This window comes from Phyllobates terribilis, unplaced genomic scaffold (assembly GCF_046119375.1).
Source record: "Phyllobates terribilis strain yellow unplaced genomic scaffold, ASM4611937v1 Scaffold_3__8_contigs__length_932513732, whole genome shotgun sequence".
Taxonomy (NCBI): Eukaryota; Metazoa; Chordata; class Amphibia; order Anura; family Dendrobatidae; genus Phyllobates; species Phyllobates terribilis.
In genome coordinates this window covers 485,489,814-485,513,202 of record NW_027362763.1, presented here as the reverse complement: position 1 = coordinate 485,513,202, position 23,389 = coordinate 485,489,814, and the positions used below count along the sequence as shown (strand labels likewise).

The following is a 23,389-nucleotide window of genomic DNA, read 5'->3' as shown; positions in this document are numbered from 1 at the left end:
AACACCAACACCTTTTGATGCAATGTTCAACCTGTTTTATATAAAGTATATTAGGTTGTCACCTCTGTCTCTCTTTATACCAGCTCAGATAGGAAAAGTCATATGCTTCATTATATATGCAATAGTTGCAGTGACCTCTACAGTGTTAATGGTCAGTAGAATTCAGTTTGGATGTCACAATAATTAGTTCCATTGTTGTAAATGTTATAAGATATCTCAGCATTGTGCAACCTACATGAAGCAATTGTACACATTTCAAATGATAAACTTATCATTTTTTCCCTTTGGGAATTGTATTATCTGTATTATTCATGACACTAAAATAATTTTCACATTTTTATATCATATTAAACTGCTGAATCTAGGGTGACAAAAATCCATCAAGTTATTTAGAACAAAACTAGAAGGTTTGGAATGTAATCCAACATTATAGTGGAATCATATGCTTCAGGAAAATTACTCACACGAATAAAAGGAAAAATCACAAGCCTGTTTCTGGAATATGGCAGAAATGTCTGAAAGGTGAGGGTCTTTCAGACATAAAATAGAGGTCTATTCCTAAGGTTTAGGAGTAGACCCCTGTTTAACAGGCAAAGTTAGTGGAGAGGTGATCATACATGTGCTGCTCTCTCTAGTTCTATATCTACGGGAGTTCCGAAAATAACTGTGCAATTTTTGTGTAATTTTTTTTTGTATACTATTCCCTGCTAACATTCCTATAATGATTGTTATGTCTTATGAAACAGCAATTTCTCAGTTTAATGCAGTAGTGTCCCATCATGTACTTCCTGAAGCAGATCCCATAAACACTGTGTTGATTGGAGGCAAAGAGGACGCTATTTCTCTGGCTTCATTAGAATCTATAGATCCTTGTCCAGCATATTGTCCCGATGATCCATACATGCACTGAGAAGTAGTGCCAGATATTCCACTCTGCATGTTAGAAGCTGTGAATTAAAAGCAGAAGAGATTAAATGAGGTCATTGTTAAGCAGTGTCTTTCAAAGGGAATCTGTCAGCAGGTTTTTGCTATGCAATCTGAATACAGCAGGAGCTAGAGGCTGAAACGCAGAATTCAGCTATGTGTCATGTATTAAAGGGAGCCTGTCACCATGAAAATGCCATCCAATCTGCAGGCATCATGTTATAAGGCAGAGGGAGCTGAGTGGATTGATATATAGTTTTGTGAGAAAAGATTCAGTGTAACCTTTGTATTAATCATGTAATCCTCTGCTCTTTCTGGGATCTCCAGTCCAGCGGGCGGTCCTATCAGTGACTGACAGCTTTCTTTATATAAGAGTACATACAGAGATAGCTGTCAGTCACTGATAGCACCGCCCAATGGACCAAAACTCCCAGGAAGAAATGATGAAACCACAAATTATACTGAATCTTTTCTCACAAAACTATATATCAATCTGCTTAACTCCCCCTGCTCTATAACATGGTGCCTGCAGATCAGGCTGCATTTTAATGGTGACCAACTCCCTTTAATCTGTGTGCTGTTGTTTAAGGTTTTATTACTAGAATATTATCAGTGCCAGGTTTGATTTTCACAGGACTGCTAGTCCGACTCGCCCCCTTCTGTGATAAGCAGCTCACTGTCAATAAACAATGTACATACAGAGCCTGGTGTGGGAGGGGTTAGCTTCCTCAGCTCTGCTACATGCTGCATATAAGAACTCTGATAGTTTACTGGGTGCAGTAGCTGTTACACAAAGAAATAAATTGTTATATTTAAGGTCTCTTTTCCTAAATTTTGCTGCTTCCAGATGAGGTAGCAAAAACCAGCTGACAGATTATTTTTAAGAGATTGGTGTGTGACATTTTTTAAAAGGAATACAAGATTATGCAAAATACCCACTGGACCTATCTTCACATTTGTTTTAATTTACATAGCACATCTAAAATAAAAATGAAGCATCATTGCAAATAGAATTGTTTAAATGATATTGTACTGTTTTGAGTCTGTAACAGACAATAAACATATATACAGTTAGTACAGGTAAAACAAGATATACAGTATGTCCAATAAGGACAACAAGGGGATGGGAAACAATGCAAATGATTCAGAGGAAGAAAAAAAACAAAGCATGAGACAATCTGTCTTAAAAGGGAAAAATCCTGATCATAAGTAGTAATGAAAATCAAAATAACTGACCAGCACCTTCAAACAGAATAAAGCTGGTGTTAATATGTGCCTGCTGCTATGACTGCATAATATACAAACATCAAAGAAAAGTCACCTTGCCGTGGTTGATGGGTTCTCATGAATTGGCCAATTTATGCGCTATATACCTTCATTTTTATAAGTATATTTCATATAGCAGTAATGTAATTGAAAATTCATATATCCAATGTTTCCTTACATCTTAGCGCTTACAGAGTGCTGCTGTATTATTTTCTTTGTATATTATGCAGTCATAGCAGCATACTCCTGTTCACACTAGCTTTTTTCTGTTCGAAAGTACTGGTCATTTTTCTGTTTTTATTTGTGGTATACTATTGGAGCAAGTGTGAATAAGTGCATGCTGTTATGACTGCATAATATAATAACGGGACAGGCATGTTTGTCAAATATTAGATTTAGGGTCCCATCAAAGAAAGGTCACCTTGATGTGGCTAATGGGTCTCACGAATTAGCCAGTTCATGCAATAAATTTTGACTCATCACTCCAGAGCATCTACTGACATTTTTCTGCATCCCAGTTCCTATGTTTTTGTGCACAGTTGAATCACTTGGCCTTATTTCCAATTCAAATGTATGGTTTTTGGCTGCAGTTCTTCCATGAAGACTTCTCTGAACAGTAGATGGGAACAGCTGGATACCACTGGTTGCTGCCTGTCCTGAGCAGATCACATGACTTTTCAATTTCAACGTGAAGTAAGCATTACGTGTCTTTCATCTCATGCACTAAAATTCCTTGGTTGCCAACTTTACGATATTCAACATTACATTACCCATTTCTTAGTGCTTCTTCAAAAGAGCATGAAAAGCACATCTTGTAACCCCAGTTTGCTTTGATTTGCCTAGAAGAGAACCGGCTGATGCAGTATAACTGCTTTATGTCTTGTTGTTTTGCTAGACTTATCATGTTTTATGATCTGTGACATGGAACGGTCTACCACAACCTCAACTTTGTAGCAGAGTTTGGCTTTTCCTCACCCAGTTTTAAGCTTCCCACACAACAGTCTCTGTTTCAGTTAATGGCTGGGTTTCAATTTACATCTGAAAAATTCCTGACTTTTTACAATTGTACCTAGAAGAACTCATATTGTTTTGAAAGCAAAGGGTGGTCACACAAAATATTGTCTTTTATTAGATTTCTATTTTGTTCATTTACTTTGCATTTTGCTAATAGTTAGAGATAGGTATTCTTATTTTGCAACATTTTTTCCACTCCTGCCTCAACAGTCTAAAACCTTTGCATAGTACTGTATATTAAACTCAAATAAGTGGAGAAGGAACTACTCTCTCTGTTATTGATGTGTAATGAATTGCAGATGTGTAAACCTTTACCTTTCCCTGAATTTGTTTGTCGGGCAAGGCAAAACGCACCAGCCGTGATTGTAATGACCTGTAGAACAAACAGCTGCTTCTGTCCAGAATTAAAGAGGACCTTTCACCAAAATGTATATTCTGAAGTGGACACATGATGTAATAGGCACTGCAGAGCAGAATACAATGTTTTTCTTTTTTTTTGAATTTCGGCTTGCTGTTGCGGACATATTAGCAACTGAAGTATTTGGCAGCTAATGAGTTAACTTTAGTTAGAAATGATTTAGCCTTACCCACTGAATTGCGACAAAGAATAGCTGGTGATGTGTCTGTGTAGAAGGTTCCCATTTGCTTCCTTCCACTGTCATCTAAAATATTAAGGGGATCTTGGATATCATTAAAAGAATGTAAAGGTCGAATGGAACTAACGCTGCTAATAACTGATACATGCTGATCAATCATTGAACCAAGGCGATGGGATTCGGAGTAGTTTAAATGGTTTGCAAAGTAACCTGTAAAAAAGTAAAAAATAAAATGTGTGTTACAGTTTGAATTAATTACAGTATAGGAATATTAATAAAATTTTTGCAATAAAGTGAGATAGATTGTTATGTTGAATGTTATACTAACATAAAAGTAGTCTTATAATGTTTACACCTTATTAATGTTCATGTGGATGTCATATTTGTTGATGCTCCAATTGGAAGCAATATCAGTCAAATCGGAGGGCCACTATACATTCCTTGCATTGGCCGTTGAATAGAAAATATATCTCTGGCCACATCTTTACCCAGTAATAACAACTGATTGCCAAGATGACTTTATTTCAAAAACTGGTGGTCTTCACTGTTCCATTTCTTACACAAAATAATGGTAAGGAATGACAAAATGGTAAGGAATTAATAGTGTGGAAGATGGTCTGTTTTACAGGCTTTTCTGTTAATTTTACATTTATTGTGGCAGACAATATAATAATAAGAGAACAAACAAAACCAAGTAATTATTTCCAAAGAATGCTTATTGTGTAGACTTAGCCATCAATATTTAAATCAAAAGGAGTTATGGTCTATTCACGCTGTGTCTGAAGTGAAACTATTTTTGCTAAAGGGAACATACAGTATCATGATGTACATGCAGTCTAATCTGTGGACATCATAGTATAGGGAAGAAGAAGCTGAGCATTATGTTATATAAGTTTGTTGGAAAGCATTCAGTATAACTTGTATTTTATTCATTGAAATACCTTGTGTTTAGTTACACAGGAGTCCAATGGACGGTGCTAATCAATGACTGACAGCTATGTCTGCTGCTCAGTCATACAGGGAAGGCTGTCAAACACTGAGTAGGACTACCCACTGGACTCATATGTGACTAAACACAAGGTTTAAATAATAAATATAATATGAATAAAATATGTAATATACAAAAATGTCTATCAATCTGATCAGCTACTCCTGCTGAAAAACATACTGCTGCAGATCAGATTTTCAACATGACTCATTCCCTTTAAAGGGACTCTGTCATTTTTACAAGCTTTTCAAAAATCAATACAAACAAATTCAAGAAATTGTATAATGTACAATTGCAAACAAAATTATTCACCACCCTGTCCTGTTTCTGTTGTCAGATTACCCAGGGCCAGGGGACCCTTTCCTGTCCCGAACGCTAGTAGGGCCCTAGCTATCACTGCTCCCCAGATTATGTCTGATGATGAAGATGCTGAGGCCACCTACCTTGCTGAACTCCTGAATCAGCCCTATATCTGTCTCCCTCCATACCCAGGGAAATGAGGAGGAATAGTATAAAATGTTGCGCATATCATATAACAGTCTGCCTTTCTAGCACGGCTGTTTGCCTCCTGACAATCACCAAACAGTTAGTGATGTTAAATAACAGTGAGGAGTAGTTAGTTATGTCGGACAATTCCTGAAACCTCTATCACGCTATCTAAACATGTGGCCGGCGCTCGCAAGCTACATAGTCTGTATGAGCTGCTGCACACATCACACTACAAAGCCGTGCAAGAAAGGCAGACTGTTATATGATATGCGCAACATTTTAATTACAATCTGTCATTGTACTATCAAGTACTTTATTTCAAATTCTACAATAATTGAATTTAACTGTGTCACTTGATATGGTAAAAACATCAAGTCAATTCTTATATATAAGGGACTCCTTGTATAATATACAGCTACAGTCCAATAATTAAGGGACGGGACTGAAGCGCTCCAAATTTATCCCACACCTCATTCAGCCAGATTTATTAGTGGGCACCACGCTTGGAAATCACAGGGTGGTTGCCTTATATGCATCGATTGATGCATGTGTACTCACAACATTTTAATAAATTTAATAAAGTTTAAGGTTTTTAGAATTAAAAATGTCCACAATTTGTAACTTTAATAAACACAATTAACTTTAATAATAGTATATATCCACACCTTTTTCCCATCTCCCCCTTCCCTTTTTTACAGAACCGGAAGTGGACCCCCGGTGACCCTTTGAATGAATGTGCTGAAAGCGATCGGGCAAATCCTGATTAGTGCGCCGAAGGAGATTCCTCTAGACCGGTGGGACCCACGAGCCCCCCAAAGGCTCAGGAGACGTCGAGTGAAGGGGAGGTCCTGGGGAAAATAATAGTACCAGCAGCTACGGCGCTCACCTTACCGCCAGGACAAACTCTACTCATGTTACCCGCACGGGCCTGCACACCTCTTGAGGGGGTCAAAGTTCAGATAGAATAATCTGATAATCTGGCCGAAGGTGATCTCACACTCCCTCCCAGGAAATAGCCAGATTCTGGGAATGCCAGAGATGTTGGTGCGACCTGATGTGGTACAGCTGTCCGCTGTATGAGGAGACCCCTGGATTCTAGCGGTCAAAGGGGGGACGAAGAATCCTAGAACAAATGAGGGCTGAATTGACGGGACTTTCACCTCAACAAGTACAGCAGGTTGAGGAGGAACTGGAGCAGTACCAGGAAGTCTTTGCTCGCCATGAGGATGATTTTGGTTGCACCAAAGCCATTACCCATGAGATTCCCATGGGGAGCGCTGCCCCAGTGCGGGAGAGATACCGGCAGATACCTCCCCAGATGTATAAAGAGGTTAAGGAGATGCTAGCCCATATGTTACAGAATGGTGTGATACGGGAGAGTCAGAGTCCATGGGCAGCCCCGATTGTCCTGGTCCGGAAGAAAGATGGGACCCTGCGAATCTGTGTGGACTATATAGATGACTGAATGCCTGTACAGTATGAGACTCTTACCTACTACGCCGAATCGAAGAGTCCCTGTCGGCCTTAGGGAAGGCAAGATACTTTTCCTCCTTGGATCTGGCCAGCGGGTATTGGCAAGTGCCCGTGGCCGAACATGACCGTGCGAAGATGGCGTTCATATTACCTATGGGACTGTTTGAGTTCAATCGGATGCCCTTCGGCCTGACTAATGCCCCCGGGACGTTCCAGCGTCTGATGGAGAGGTGTCTGGGCGATTTGAAATTTGAGGTGACACTGATTTACCTTGACGACATAATTGTCTATGCCGCCACCTTCGAGGAGCACCTCCAGCGACTGGAGCAAGTACTGAGTCGCCTACAGAGTCATGGCCTAAAGGTGAAGCCCCAGAAGTGCCACCTGTTCCGCAAAAAGATCAAATATCTCGGTCATACTGTGTCCGGTGAAGGAGTCAGGCCCACCCGGGAAAAGGTGGCAGCCGTACAGTAGTGGCCTACCCCGAAGACAGTGAAGGACGTTCGGGCCTTCCTGGGACTTGCCAGGTACTACCGTAGATTCATGAAGAACTTCACCTGCATAGCCAATCCATTGCTGGAGCTACTTAAGGGAGTGCCGGCGGGCTCCAAGAATCTGGCGATTCGGTGGGGAAGCAGCCAGGAAGAGGCCTTCCATGCCCTAAAAATGGCCCTGACTGAGGCCCAAATACTTGCCTCTGCGGATTTCTCCCAACCATTCATACTCCACACTGAAGGGAGCTTACATGGTCTGGAAGCCGTGTTATCCCAAGTACTGGAGGAGAAAGAGCGCGTGATTGCATTACACCATTCGCTCCCTTCACGACTCTAAGAGGAATCCAGACAATTATAGCTCTTTCAAATTAGAGTTGCTGGCTCTGGTTTGGGCAATGACTGAAAAGTTTGCAGAGTATTTGTCCGTGTCCGAAGTACTGGTGAGAACAGATAACAACTCGCTGGCTCTCTTGGAGAATGTGAAATTGGGGGCCCTGGAGCAGCGATGGGTGGCCCGCATGGCCAGGTACCGGTATAATATCACCTACCGGTCTAAGGCAGGGAATACTCACGCTGACGCCCTCTCCAGAGTGACATATGAATGGCCTGATCATGACCGCGATGAAGATTTGGAGGCGGATGAGGTCCCTAGCTTCTGAAGTTTCGTGGGACCGCTGGTCGCGGCGCAGGGACAGATTGGAGAGACGTCGGAAGAACAAGTGCTAGGGCAGCCAAGAGATGACTGGGTCCGACTTCAACAGACTGACAGAGAAGTTGCCCAATTGGGTCAATGGGTGGCTTTGAGACAGGTCCCTAGTCGAGAGGAGAGGAGTACCCTGTCCCCGGGGGCGCTGAAAATGCTGGGACAATGGGAGAGACTTTGTTTGCGAGACGGGCTGCTGTACCGATGGGTACAGCTAGTGCGAGAGAAAGGGATCACCTGTCAAGTGGTGATCCCAGAGAAGTTTTTCGGAGTAGTGGCTAAGGAGGCTCATGAACAAGGGGCTCACTTTGGACCAGAGAAGACACTTCAGTGGTTGAAGAGGCTGGTGTATCACCCCCGACTGCGAGCAACAATAGATGACACTTGTTGAAGATGTCGGAGCTGTGAGCTGGTTAAGCCCCCGGAGCAGCGGGTCCCCATACAAAGCATTGTGACTTCTGCCCCCTTGAAGGTGCTGATGATCGACTATTTGACTGTTGAACTGGCGCATCTCGGGTATGAACATTGTCTGGTAATGACAGACCACTTCACAAAGTTTACGGTGGTGACCCCGGCCAGAGACCAGACCGCCGAATCAGCTGTGCGGGCCATCTGCCAAGACTTCATCTGGGAGTACGGCTGCCCAAAGACGATCCATTCCAATCAAGGCGCCTGCTTCCAGGGCCGGGTGATGGAAGAGCTGCACCGGTTGTACAGGATTGAGAAGTCACGAACTACTCCTTACCACCCTCAAGGAAATGGGGCCTGTGAACGCTTTAATCGGACACTGATCGAAATGCTCCGCACATTGGAGGAAGATTGGAAGGTATGATGGCCTGAGTTTGTGGCCGAGCTGGTGTGGGTCTACAACAACCAAGTGAATAGTACGACGGGGTTCACTCCTTATACCTTACTGTTCGGGCGAAAGGGGCAAGAGATTACCGAGTTAGAGCTGGACCCCCAGGAGGACTACCCATGGACGGGGATGTCTTCCTGGGTCCGGGAACACCGGCATCGACTGCAGACCCTCAGACGGTTGGTACAACAAAAGTTTCGGGAGCTCAAACATCATGAGACATTGCCTCTTCGAGGGACAGCTCTGAGGCCCGGGGAGCGGGAGTTGGTTCGAGACAGGCGGCCCCAGGGCAAATTGAGTAGGCGGTGGGAACGGACCCCGCACCGAGTGAAGCGCAGGGTTGGCGCTGAAGGACCTGTGTATGAAGTTCAACCCAAGGGGGCTGAAGAAGCCCCTACCAGAGTGGTTCATCGTAGTATGCTGCGGCCCTGTCTGTCTAAAGATGACGAGGATGAAGAAGGATCACCTGCTTCTAGATAGGGTCCTGTCACATTTGCCCCAAGCCATGATGTGGATGAAGAAGAATTGTTGATTCTACCTCCGAGCCCCAGCACTCTATTACCTGCAGTCCCCAGTGCAGGCGGCGAGGGAACACCATCGGTTGAAGCGACCGGGCTGGTGGAGATTGGGAATCCGAGTGATCTTGCACCCCCCATCGGTCAAACTGAGTTACGCCGGTCAGAACGGACAACAGCAGGAGTTCCTCCTCACCGTTATGAACAAGATCAATTTATATGGCAACATATCGTCCAGGAAGTCCAAGAATGTGAACGTTTGGTGAAGGAACTCTCGCCCGTGGAATGGCGAGTTAAAGGAGAGCGGGGGTGTAAGAGGGAAGACCGGGGTGTAAGTACTGTCAGAACAAGGGATCCGGAACTCCCGGGGCCATACCTCTGGTTGCAGGGGGAAGGCAGACTGCGAGCACAGGAGTCAGGTGACCGGGAAGCTGGGAGCATGTCCAGAGCCAGAGCTCAGGGGTCAGGTGACCGGGGAGCTGGGGGCATGTCTAGGAAGAGGGAGAAAAAGGAGTTATGCGTGGGAAAGCAGGGAGTTGTGAGTTGGGTTCAAGCCCAACTAGAGGGAGAAGAGACGCAGGGTCCGTGCAGCCGAGCAAGTGAGGTGCAGTGTTATGGACTAGGGGCTCAGTGGGTCAAACCGGAGACCGCCCGCTACCGCCAGAAGACATGGAGCCGAGTATGTGAGGTGCAGTGTTATGGACTAGGGGCTCAGCGGGTGAAACCGGAGAGTGCCCGCTGCCGCCAGAAGACGGAGCATTGTTTAGGCGGGGAAGCCAGAAGAAAACAACACCGGCATCAGCCGGCAACTGCCTTGTGGGGAACAAGAGTCAGCTAAGTGTAAAACTGCCGATTACAACCGTTTTGACTCTGCTGCATCTACCCAAACTGTGGATTGTCGGTTATAGCCTGTAACCTGCTACTCCCCTTGTTGTCCCCATATTTTCTCTGTTACTCCCTGCGTGGAGATTGACCCAGTTACAATTTTAACCCTGTACTGGCTGCTCTGTGTTTCTGTGTCACTGCATCTAAAGTACCTGTGTTACACACTGGAGGAGCCCAGTGTCACTTTCATAGTGTCAGTATGGTCAAGCACTCAGTGTAGGTGCAGACACACTCTGATCTCTGGCTTATCACTGAAGTCACTCGCTACATATCTGGGTATAGTGAGTGGTGACCACGGACTGGCAGGAGCTAGATTTCAGTACTTTCAGTGTGGTTCTGACCTGAAAGGCATAATAGGGAAGCCCACATGGTGACATCCAAGGTTCTAACAACCCTTCAGGTGCTTCACAGGAATTTTGGAATGTGGAAGAAAACAATGAACATTTAACTTTTTCACAAAAATGTTACTTTAGACCCAATTTTTTTTTTATTTATACAAGGATAACAGGAAAAAATGGACCACAAATTGTGTTGTGCGATTTCTCCTGAGCACGCCGATACCCCATATGTTGGGGAAAACCACTGTTTGGGTGCACGGCAAGGGAAGGTGCGCCATTTGACTTTTTGAATGTAAAATGTGCTTGAATAATTAGCGGAGGCCATGTCGTGTTTGGGGAGCCCCTGATGTGCCTAAACAGTGGAAAACCCCACAAGTGATACCATTTTGGAAACTAGACCCCTTAAGGAACTTATCTAGATGTGTGGTGAGCACTTTGAACCCCCAAGTGTTTTACAAAAGTTTATAACAGAGAAATCCCCCAAAAGTGACACAATTTTGGAAACCAGACTCCTCAGGGAACTTATCTAGATGTTTAGTGAGCACCTTGAACCCCCAGGTGGTTCACAGAAGTTTATAACATTGAGCCATAAAAATAAAATTTTTGCATTTTTCCCACAAAATGTTTTTCAGCCCCCAATTTTGCATTTTCATAAGGGTAACAGGAGAAATTGCAAGATACTATTTGTTGTACAATTTTTCTTGAGTAAGTCTATACCCCATTTGTTGGGGAAAACCACTGTTTGGGTGCACGGCAGGGCTCGGAAGGGAAGGAGCGCCATTTGACTTTTTGAATGTAAAATTTGCTTCAATAATTAGCGGACGCCTTGTCGCATTGGGGAGCCCCTGATGTGCTTAAACAGTGGAAACCCCCCACAAATGACACAATTTTGGAAACTAGATCCCTTAAGGAACTTATCTAGATGTGTGGAGAACGCTTTGAACCCCCAAATGTTTCACAAAAGTTTATAACATAGAGCTGTGAAAATAAAAAAAAACTATTCTTTCACAAAATGATCTTTTAGCCCCAATTTTTTTATTTTCACAAGGGTAACAGGAGAAATTGGACCCCAAATATTGTTCAATTTCTCCTGAGTGATCTGATACCCCATATATGGGAGAAAACTACTGTTTAGGCGCACGTCAGGGCTTGGAAGGGAAGGAGTGACATTTTGGAATGCAGACTTTGATGGAATGGTCTGCGGGTGTCATGTCGTGTTTGCAGAGCCCCTGATGTGTCTAAAAAGTGGAAATGCCCAACAAGTGCCCCCCTGTTTGGAAACTAGACCCCCCCCAATGAATTTATTTAGATGTGTGATGAGCACCTTGAACTCCCAGGTGCTTCACAGAAAATTATAATGTTGAAATAAAAAAAATCAAATTTTTTCCACAAAAATGTTATTTTAGTCAAAAATAATTTTTTTTCACATGGATAAAAGGAGAAAATTGACCCCAAAATCCATTGTGCAATTTCTCCTGAGCATGCAGATATGTGGTCGAAAACTACTTTTGAGGCACAGTACAAAGCTCAGAAGGAAGAAGCGCCATATTGGAGTTCATATTTTGCTGGGCTGGTTTGACAGTGCCATGTCACATTGGAATAGCCCCTAAGATGCCAGAATAGCAGAACCCCCCCAATAAGAGACCCCATTTTACAAACTACACCTCTCAACAAATTCATGTAAGGGTTTAGCGAGCATGTTGACACCGCATGTGCCACACAGAATTTTATTCCATTGGGCCACGAAGAAAGAATAATTACATTTTTATCACCAACCAAAGTTTTGTTTTAGCCACAGATTTTACATTTTCACACTGCGAAATGGGTAAAATTGTGTCCAAGATTTGTCAACACAATTTTTGCTGAATGTAGAAATACCCCATATGTGGCTGTACAGTACAGCTTAGCTACACGGTGAGACTCGGGAGGGACAGAGCGCTATCTGCCTCCTGGAGAACAGATTTTCCTAGAATGGTATGCAGGCTCCATATACACAGCTCCTACTTAATTCAGATGAACCCCCGAGGGATCCATTCACTATAAGGAGGCAGCAGAGTTAAGCCTCTTTCACATGTGAGTGTGTCTGGTACGTGTGGTGACAGTTTCCACACGAACTGGAGACACATACACACGCAGACCCCTTGCTCACGCTGACCAGAAGGGGACAATGATGAGGTCAGCATTCAGCAACCGGTGCTTGGGAACAGTGCTAACTGTACTGCTGATTCCCAGGCGCCAGTACGTGTGCTCCTGATGCGGCACATGGGTGGCACACGGTTGCCGCAGGTATGCCACACAGGTGCACACTGACACGGATATCTCCGGTAATGGTTTTTCCAGTACAGGAAATATAAGGACATGTGAAACCGGCCTTACTCTGGACTCTATCTGGCCACTGTTTGGCGGTGTCCTTTTTTTCAGAGATTCACAAAACTGTGGCCGACAGCACTTTTATGCAAGCCTATTAAAAAGATGGACACCATGGGATCACAGGCCACACGGCGTCCATGGTACCCCCATCTGCCTCGTTACAGGGAATCTTGCGCCGGGGGTTCCATCTGAATCTTGTATTTCAGAGATTTATATGGAGATCCAGGTGTAAGTGCATAGCGCAGGATAAAAGTGAGCCAAGCCTTACTGCGATCTTTGGGAGGCCGAATGAACAAATCAGCAGCGGTGAAGAAATGGTTTTATTTATTTTTACACCGTTCCTTGTGCAGTATACATGATTAGACGACTTTATTCTTCGAGTCGGTGCGATTACTGCAATATCAGATTTATATCAGGTTTTTAAGTTTGGATGTTGTAACACACTAAAATACATTTTTTTTTGCAAATACTAGTTTTTGCATTGCCATTTTTTGAGAGATATAATTTTTCCATATTTCGGCTGACAGAGTCATGTAAGGACTTGTTTTTTGTGGGACAAATTGACTTTTTTATTGGTACCATTTTCGGGCATGTGACGTTTTTTGATCACTTTCTATTCCGATTTTTGAGAGGCTGAATAAACAAAAACCAACAATTCAGGAATTGTTTTTTTTTTTTTCTTTTTTTATGCGGTTCTGCGTGTGGTAATATTGATAAGGCAGCTTTCGTCGGGTCAGTACATTTATAGCGATACTACATCTACATAGTTTTTTTATGTTTTAGCGCTTTTACACAATAAAAACTCTTTTATAGATAAAATATTTTTTTTTCATCGCTTTATTCTGAGAGCTATAACTTTTTTTATTTTTCAGCTGATGGAGCTGTATGGTGGCTTGCTTTTTGCGGGACAAGATAACGTTTTGAGTGGCACAATTTTTATTTATATTCGCCTTTTTGATCGCGTTTTATTCCACTTTTTGTTCGGCAGTATGATGATAAAGCACCATTTTTTGCTTTGTTTTTTATTTATTTGTTTTACGGTGTTCACTACAGGGGTTAACTAGTGGGACACTTTTATTGGTCAGGTCGTTATGGAAGCGGCAATTCCAAATATGTGTACTTTTATTGTTTGTTTTTTTCATAATAATATTTATTTATGGGTACAATATATGTATATGTACAGTTGAAACCAGAAGTTTACATACACAAGCTTCTCACAATAGTTGGTCGGAATTTGGGCCCATTCCTCCTGAAAAAAACTGGTGTAACTGATCTAGGTTTGTAGGTCACTTTGCTCACATCTGACTTTTCAGCTTTGCCCATAAATTTTCAATAGGATTGAGATCAGGGCTTTGTGATGACCACTCTAAAACATTGACTTTGTTATCCTTAAGCCACTTTGTTACCATTTTGGCAGTATGCTTCGGGTCATTGTCCATTTGGAAGATCCATTTCCACCCAAGCTTTAAGTTCCTGGCTGATGTCTTGAGATGTTGCTTCAGTATTGCCGCATAATCTTCTTTTCTCATGATGCCATCTATTTTGTGAAATGTACCAGTCCCTCCTGCAGCAAAACAACCCCACAACATGATGCTGCCACCCCCGTGTTTCACAGTTGGGATGGTGTTCTTAGGCTTTCGAGCTTCTCCCTTTTTCCTCCAAAAGTAATGATGGTCATTATGGTCATTATACCTAAAAAGTTCAATTTTAGTTTCATCAGACCACAGAACATGTCTCCAAAAATTAAGTTCTTTGTTCCTGTGTGCATTTGCAAACATTAATCAGTTTTTTTATGTTTCTTTTGGAGTAATGGCTTCTTCCTGGCACAGTGGCCTATCAGCCCATGTTGATACAGTACTCGTTTCACTGTGGTTATTGACACAATCTTACCAGATTCCGCCATCATCTTCACAAGATCTTTTGCTTTTGTCCTTGGGTTGATATGCACATGTTGGACCAAAGCACGTACATCTCTGGTACACAGAACCCGTCTCCTTGCTGATGGCTGGACATTCTCATTTTGTATATAGTTGCATATAATTGTTTGTACAGATGAACGAGGCACATTCAGGTATCTTGAAATTGTACCTAAGCATGAGCCAAACTTGTGCAAGTCCACAATTCTCTTCCTGATATCTTGGCGGATTTCTTTAGACTTTCCTATGATGCTACACAAAGAAGCAGCGTGTTTCAGGTGTCCATTAACACACATCCACAGATGTGTCTCCAATTAACACAGATGTTGCCAAAAAAAACAGAAGCTTCCAAACACGTGACATCATCATATGGGAGTCCAGAATTGTTTAAAGTCATAGTAATCTTAGTGTATGTAAACTTTTGACTTTGCAGTAAGTAATAAAAATGCCTTAAAACATTCTCTCTCTCATTATTCTGGCATTTGGCAATTATAAAAAATTATGGTAATCCTAATTGACCTAAAACGGGAAAGGTTTATTCTGATTTCATGTCAGATATTGAGAAAAACATGCATATGTGTCTTTTTATATAGTGTATGTAAACTTCGGGTTTCAACTGTATATATACATGTAAATATATACAGGGTGTTCCAAAAGTAGGTGGACAGAAAATAATAACATTTATTTTGATTTATATATAAAATTATATTTAACTGACACAAGCATAACATTGACAATTCAATTTTATTGTGAACAATAATACTAAAGTCCTTAAATTTTATCAACGCAGGTGCTCAAACTGTTTTCCATTACACAGCTTTGAAGTCTGCCTCTTACGCTTCGACAAACTTTTTTGCACAAGTCTCTTTGGGTATTAATTTCTTGAAATGCATCTCGTATGTAATTTTTCAGATCACTGACACTTTTTGGTTTTCGACTATAAACTTTGTCCTTGAGTACTCCCCAAAAGAAAAAATCCATTGTGGTCAAGTCTGGTGAACGTGCCGGACAATCAAGTGGGCCTCTTCGGCCAATCCATTTATTAGGAAATGTTTCATCAAGATACTCGCGGACTACTCTTGAATAATGTGAAGGGGCCCATCTTGTTGGAAATAAAGGTCATTTGAAAGGCTGTTGCTGTAACTGGGGAACAACTTGATTCATTAGAATTTCGAGATACTTATCTCCTGTGACTGTTCCATCAAAAAATATTGGTCCTAAAACACCAAAACTTGAAATACCACCCCAAACATTGACACCAGGCTCATTTAGTTGTTGCTCTAATGTTAAATGCATGTTCTCATTATACCAGAAAATACAATTATGTCTGTCCACATAATGTTATCTAAAATTACTGGATTTTCTTCAATTTCGTTAAGCATAATCTCACTAAATTGCAGCCACCTGTCTGGATCATCCTCCAATAAACCATGAATTATACATGGACTATAAGCTTTCCACTCAATAGATTTCAGGATTCGCATGATTGAAGCTTGTGAAATTCCCAATTCCAAAGAGGCTCTTCTGGTGGACTTTTTTGGACTCTGAACAAATGTTTCAGCAACAAGTTGTTTTTACTTCTGTACAGACTGTTTTGGGTCGACCAGTTTTTGGAGCATTAAGGATTGAGCCAGTGGCATTGAATTTGTCACGAATGCGGTAAATGGTTTGTCTCTTTGGGACTTGAGTACCAAATTTTTCAACCCAATTTGCTCTAAAGGTTTCAGCATTTTTAGATTTCCAATACTCTGTTAAAATCCATTTTCTTTGATCTGTATTTAAATTATTTGCCATTATGTTTTATCTGAATTATCTGAAAAGGAAACAGATTTGGGGGAGATCTATCTGTGAAAACTAGATCTGTGAAACTGGCTCAGTTGCCCTTAGCAACCAATCAGATTCCACCTTTCATTTTCCAAAGCGTCTGTGAGGAATGAAAAGTGGAATCTGATTGATTGCTAAGGGCAACTGAGCCAGTTTCACTTTACAACATGTTTGATAAATCTCCCCCTTCATAACCTTATTACACTTTCTGTCCACCTACTTTTGGACCACCCTGTATATATATATATATATATATATATATATATATATATATATATATATATACAGTATATATATATATATATATATATTGTAGGGATTTGCACTCACTGAGCCGTGTTGGAGGTAGGCACAAGTTCACACAGTGATGCAGTTCACGGGTTCAAACAAACTGGTGGTTTATTTAGTGTCCATACATCAGTGAGGAAACAAAAGTAACAACCTTTTCCTGGCATAAAAAGGAATAACAGAACAAAGCTCAAGCCGACTACGTACCTTTCAGAAGATCCATCAGCAGGGCTGCTATCAGGGCAAAGTTAGGGACAAATCTTCAATAGTAGCCCACAATGCCTAGAAACGCCCTGACCTGCTTCTTCGAGAGGGAATGGGGCCAGTTCAAGATCGTCTCGACCTTATTTATTTGTGGTTTTATTTCCCCTCTACCAACCACGTACCCTAGGTACTTGGCTTCCTCAATCCCCAACGGGTTGATAGTAAAGCCTTCCTTCCTTAGGGTATCAAGTATGGCTTGAACTTTGTCCAGATGGCTTTCCCAATCCTTGCTGAATATGATGATGTCATCTAGGAAGGCCGCTGCATACTTTTTGTGGGGTGCTAAGATCCGGTCCATGGCTCTTGTTAAAATAATGGTTCAGTAATTAACATTGCCTTTAAGAAATCTATTTACTCTGAGTTCTTGCTCGATTCAGCTCATCTTGTTTTTGCCAAAATCACAACATTGACCTGTATGCACACCTAAGAGTTGGCTGACAGAGCCTACAATTATCATGCTTGTCCTAAATCTGTCCACAAGCAGCATTATCCCTATTCTCCCACATATCAATTCCAGGAAACTCCCTAAACATCCTTTAACCTGGATTATACCCAAGGTTAGTGGTAAGCAGAACACTATCTGTGTGAAAGGATGTACATCCTCCAGAAGAATTGGCAAGTAATTGTTCTTCACTTTCAGTGCCAAAGATCGCTTATTGTCTACTTAATCCTTTACATCTTACATAGTCCTACCCTCTTTTACTAAGTGTATATAATATGATGACATCTAATAATAAACCAGGACTATTCTCTTGAGACAGTCTGTAGTGAGTGTCTTATTTGAAAGCGCCGATACAAGAGATCTCTTTATAGAGTCTATTTTCTGCCTGAGAGAAGCCAGATCCTCATTCGTCTTCAACAGCTGGAGGCCCCAGCGAGATCTATTTTCTCTTTAACTTCATCTGAGACTGAACAACAGGTTTACCTCTATCCCGAACAGAAACAAACCCCGGCCGGGTAAGTGAGTGGCTGGAGCTCCCTGGCTGGAAGGTGGCCGGAGCTCCCTGCAACCCAAACAGCATCCTGACGTATTGGTAACATCCATCTGGCGTCGAGAAGGCTGTCTTCTCCTTGGCCTCTTTGGACAGGGGAATTTGCCAATATCCTTTGGTGAGGTCCAGAGTGGTGATGTACTGAGCGGGTCCTAGCCTTTTGATAAGCTCATCTTCCCTAGGCATTGGGTAGGCGTCGAACTTCGAGACCTTCCTTCAGCTTCCTATAGTAGTTGCAAAACTGCCATTCCCCATCTGGTTTTGGCACTAAGACAATGGGACTGGACCATCAACTTTTGGACTCTTTAATGACTCCCAGGTTAAGCATCCGCCTCACTTCTTTTGAGATCACCTTTCTGCAGGCCTCTGGGATCCGGTATGATTTTAGATTGACGCGAACATGAGGCTCTGTGAGTACCTCATGCTCTATGACCTGAGTGAGTCCCTGGCAACTCCGAAAACAGGTCTTTATTTCACTGTAGCAACTCTTTGCACTGTTTCTTTTGGGCACATGACAGTGACTCTGCCACCTTGACCTCTTTCACTTCAGCGTCAGCCTCAGCCACTAAACAGGGAGCTTCCACGGGCTCTCTATCTTGACATGGCTTAATCGAGTTAACATGGTAAATTTGGTAGGGCTTCCTCTTCCCCTATGGTGGATTTTATAGTTGACTTCCCTCACTTTCTCTACCACCTCATAGGGGACCTGCCACTTATCCATGAACTTGCTCTCCTCTGTGGGCACTAACACAAGCACTCGATCTCCTGGGTTGAACGGTGTCACCCTGGCCGACCTATTATACACCCTGGACTGTGTCTTTTGTGCCTTGAGGAGGTGCACCCTCACAATGGGCATCACGTGGGCAATTCTCTCTTGCATCTGGGCAATGTGTTCCACCATGCTCCTATAGAGAGTGGTCTCAGCTTCCCAGGACTCTTTCGCCACATCCAGGAGTCCTCGAGGGTGTTGTCCATAGAGTAGTTCAAATGAGGAGAAACCTGTGGAAGCTTGGGGAACTTCCCTGATGGCGAACAACAGATAGGGAAGCAGACAGTCCCAGTCTCGGCCATCCTTTTCCACTTCTTTCCTCAACATTGCTTTCAAAGTTTTGTTAAATCTCTCGACCTGTATGGGGATGATACACGGAGGTCTGTATGGGGATGATACACGTCTCTATGGGGATGATACACGGAGGTTCTCAGTTGTGCAGTCTGCAATGTCTTGCACAATTCCCTCATGACCATCGACATAAATGGAGTTCCTTGATCTGTTAGGATCTCTTTAGGCAACCCCGTTCTTGAAAACATGTGGACTGACTCCCAGGCTATACACCTGGCAGAGGAGTTTCGTACCTGGTACAGCCTCTGGATACCGTGTAGCATAATCTAATACCACCAGGATATACTGATGCCCTCGGGTGGACTTGACCAGAGGCCCCACTAGATCCATTGCTATGAGTTCGAATGGAACCTCGATGACGGGTAAGGGCACTAGGGGACTGCGGAAGTGGGCCACTGGGGAGGTTATCTGGCAAGTAGGGCAGGAACGACAATAACTCTTTATTTCTCTATAGCAACCTGGCCAGTAGAATCTCTGGAGGATCCGTTCCTGAGTCTTGTCTGCACCCAGGTGACCACCCAACACATGAGAATGAGCCATGTCTAACACCCCGCGTCTATAGGGCCCTGGCACCAGCAACTGTTCTATTACCTCACCCCTTGGCTTGGTTACTCTGTACAACAAATCCCCATTCACAGCAAAATGAGGGAACCGAGTGTCAGCCCCCGGTTCCTGAGGCACCCCATTTAACACAGTAACATTTTCAAAGGCCCCTTTCAGAGTTAAATCCCTGAGTTGGGCAGTTCCAAAGTTTCCCTCGGACACCTCCAGCTCAGGGATATTGGCCTCAGGGGATGTTGCCTCATCCTCATCGCCCATAAACACACACATGGGAAACTCATCTACCATGTTCTGTGGGTAAGTTTCCTTAGGGGCTATCTGGCTGTCGTCTGAGCAACCAGGTGTCCCCGCTTTCCCCCACATTTCCTAGAATAATGCAAAGTCACATCCAATTATTATGGGATGCAATAGGTCCTTAACGACCAGCCCTGTAATCCGGGCCCATTAAATTCTTCTCAGCACTATGTGTGCTGGAGCCTGCTTCTCCGGGTCCTACATCACCGAAGCCTAGCACTTCGGAGACACATACCTCTCATCCACGACCTGTCCGGCTGCCACCTTACTATATATATATATATATATATATGTATATATATATATATATATACTTATTATTTTTTTTATTTTTAAAAAAAAATTTACAACTTTTTTACTTTTTTAAACTTTTTTACTTAGTCCCACTATGGAACTTTCACTTTTTGCAGGCTGATCGCAGTTATAAGGTATAGCAGTGCAGGATCACTGCTAAACCTCACAAATGTCAGCCCTGCAGACACGAGTTAGCTTGATCATGATCTGCACATGATCAAACTAACTTGCTGGTGCCTGGTGACCCGGATGTCATCATGACGACATTGGGTCACCATGGCAACGATTGAGACCTCGTGATAACAGGTCTCCAATCCAGGAGCAGAAGGGCTTCTGTTCCTCTGCTCACTTGCTAAATGCTGGCAGCATTTAGGGGGCTAAAGTACTGAGTGCCAGGTGTCAGTTTTCAGAATCAGCTGACACCCAGCGGCGATCCCGCCCACACAGCTAGTGTGTGGGCGCGATCGCCGTGTTGTAATAGTACTTACCTGGTCCATAAGAACCAGGGCACACTGATGTATTATTACATTACACATCAGATAGGGGTTAAAGAATTTGTTTAATCAAGAAAAATGCCTAAATGCCCTAGAATGCTGGCTCAAGTTCCATAGTTTCATAGTTAGTATGGTTGATAAGAGACACATGTCCATCAAGTTTAACTGAGGAATGGGAAAGAATAAAGAGTATAGGGTATAGCTACATTCATAATACATTATACAGTCTGCTCTAAAGTGTAAGTTTTATACCGTATCCAGAGTGTCAATCAACTAGATCAGCACTCAGCACACAAATTTTATACATATAGTTAATTAATGTTATATTTAACATATTTGCTTTTATCTTCTAAAAAAATCGAAGCTTTTTCTTAAACCCTTGACAGTTCTCGGTATGACCATGTCCTGTGGTAGGCTATTACACAGATTAAAACTTATGGTAAAAAAGACTTGCCTCTTAAGGATGTTACACCTTTTTTTCTACACACAACGAGCGAGTCCTTTTGTATTTTTTGAGTGTTTTACATGAAACAGAGTTTGATAATATTTTTTGTATAGACTAGATTTGTACTTGTACAACTTTATCATGTCTCTCCTTATTTCCCTCTTCTCAAGACTAAATAAATGTAACTCTTTCCTTCTTTCTCTATGGCTAAGATCCTATATGGCCTTTATCAGTTTGTTCCTCTTCTTTGTACCTTTTTTAACTCCATTGCAACCTTTCTGTGAATTGATGCCAAGAACTTAAAGGTATATTTCAGGTTGGGTAATGCCTTGTAAAGTGATTCCATGCCTCTTTTAATACATTATAGTATCATGCTGGCCTTAGAACCTAATTGACAAGTACACCCAGATCCTTCTCTGCAAGTGACTCTAGTAGTTTTACTCCCTTAGAACACTTGATTTCTTGAGGTTATTAGTGCCCAGATGCATAACTTTACATTTCTCCACATTGAACCTCATCTGCCATGTGGATGCCCAAATACTCAGTTTGTCCAAGGTCAGCTTGCTTCCATAGGCTGCACTATACTACATAACATGGTGTCATCTGAAAAAATAGAAACAATACTATTAATCTCACTATCTATATCATTAAAGAAGTTGTCCACTACTTTTACATTGATACCCTATCCGCAGGATAGGGCATCAATGTGTGAGCGGCTGGGTTCCCGCACCTGACACCCCCGCCGATCAGCTGTTATCGGTGACGGCGGATAGAGCATCAATGTAAAAGTAGTGAACAACAACCTTAAATAAATAATCTGACCCCACATCTGTCCCCCCATCTGCCCCCACATATTCTGACCAACATGCGGGGGCAGATGGGGCGGGTGGGTGGGAATGCAAGGGTTCCCAGTTCCCAATTTTGCACCGGGACCCATATATATGTTCCTCATCGGACTTTAGTTATGCCACTGTGTGTAAGAATTGTGAAAGAGAGTGAAACTGATCCTCAAATTGGTAGCCTTCAGAGGCTATTAAAGTGTTGTAAGAGAGTATTGTTCCAAACCATGCAGTGTTTTTGAGTTGGGGGAAGCTGATGGACAGGTCTGGTCACATGCTCCTCCATCAGCACCAATTTTGAGAATAAAAGTGCTGTGTAGTCTATGAGTTAGGCTACAGTCACACTATCAGTATTTGGTCAGTATTTTCTCTCAGTATATGTAATCCAAAACCAGGGGTAGGTCAAAAATGCAGAAGTGATGCACATGTTTCTATTAGACTTTTTCTCTGATTGTTCCTCACCTGGTTTTGGCTTACAAATACTGAGAGAAAATAGTGACCAAATACTGATAGTGTAACCATAGCCTAAGGCTGCGCTAACCTGCTCTAGAGGACAGCACATCATAAAATCAACCCTGAACCTGTAAAAAATATAGGGCATCAATGTATGAGTGGCCGGGGTCAAAAATTATGTTCTCAAAATATTAGATAACATGAAGGTAACAAAAAAAAAATACCGTTTAAAGTGTTCCTAGTTTGAATTGTGTTAAGTCATAATTCAGCAAAACACCTTAGAATTACTGGTTGGACTAGTCAGAAGACAAAGCACAAAAGTGGTCTGTGTTTATCAAACTATCCCTTTTATTGTATGATTGCACCAATGATTAACTGTTTCCTTACTAAGAGAAAAGACTAAAAGTATCTCTGAAAGCTCATTCGGCAGTTAACCGTTTATGGTTCTTCTCTGGACCAAACAGTTATTCTGGACTACATAATTCATTATAGCATTCACATTAAAGGCCTCACAGTTCTTGAAACCATGTGAAGAGCCAGTATGTTAAACCTCTATCAGGGCTGCCACCAGGAATTTCAAGGCCCCATACTGGCAAAATTTTTGGGCCCCCTTGAGACTCCACCCAGGTTCCACCCCAGCTCTGCCTACACCCCTCAAACCTTCCACAGTCCCACCACCCACTCTTGGAAAAAC

General features: G+C 42.5%; 1 protein-coding gene across 1 annotated transcript in view; it reads right to left on the bottom strand.

Moving 5' to 3' along the window:
* Positions 1–670: 670 nt before the first annotated feature.
* RFX6 (regulatory factor X6) overlaps positions 671–23,389 on the bottom strand; it is a 213,607-nt gene continuing 190,888 nt past the window's right edge. The window contains 2 exon segments of the mRNA XM_073673546.1: positions 671–947; positions 3,792–4,010. Coding sequence (XP_073529647.1) covers positions 778–947; positions 3,792–4,010 — 389 coding nt within the window. The 3' untranslated portion in view covers positions 671–777.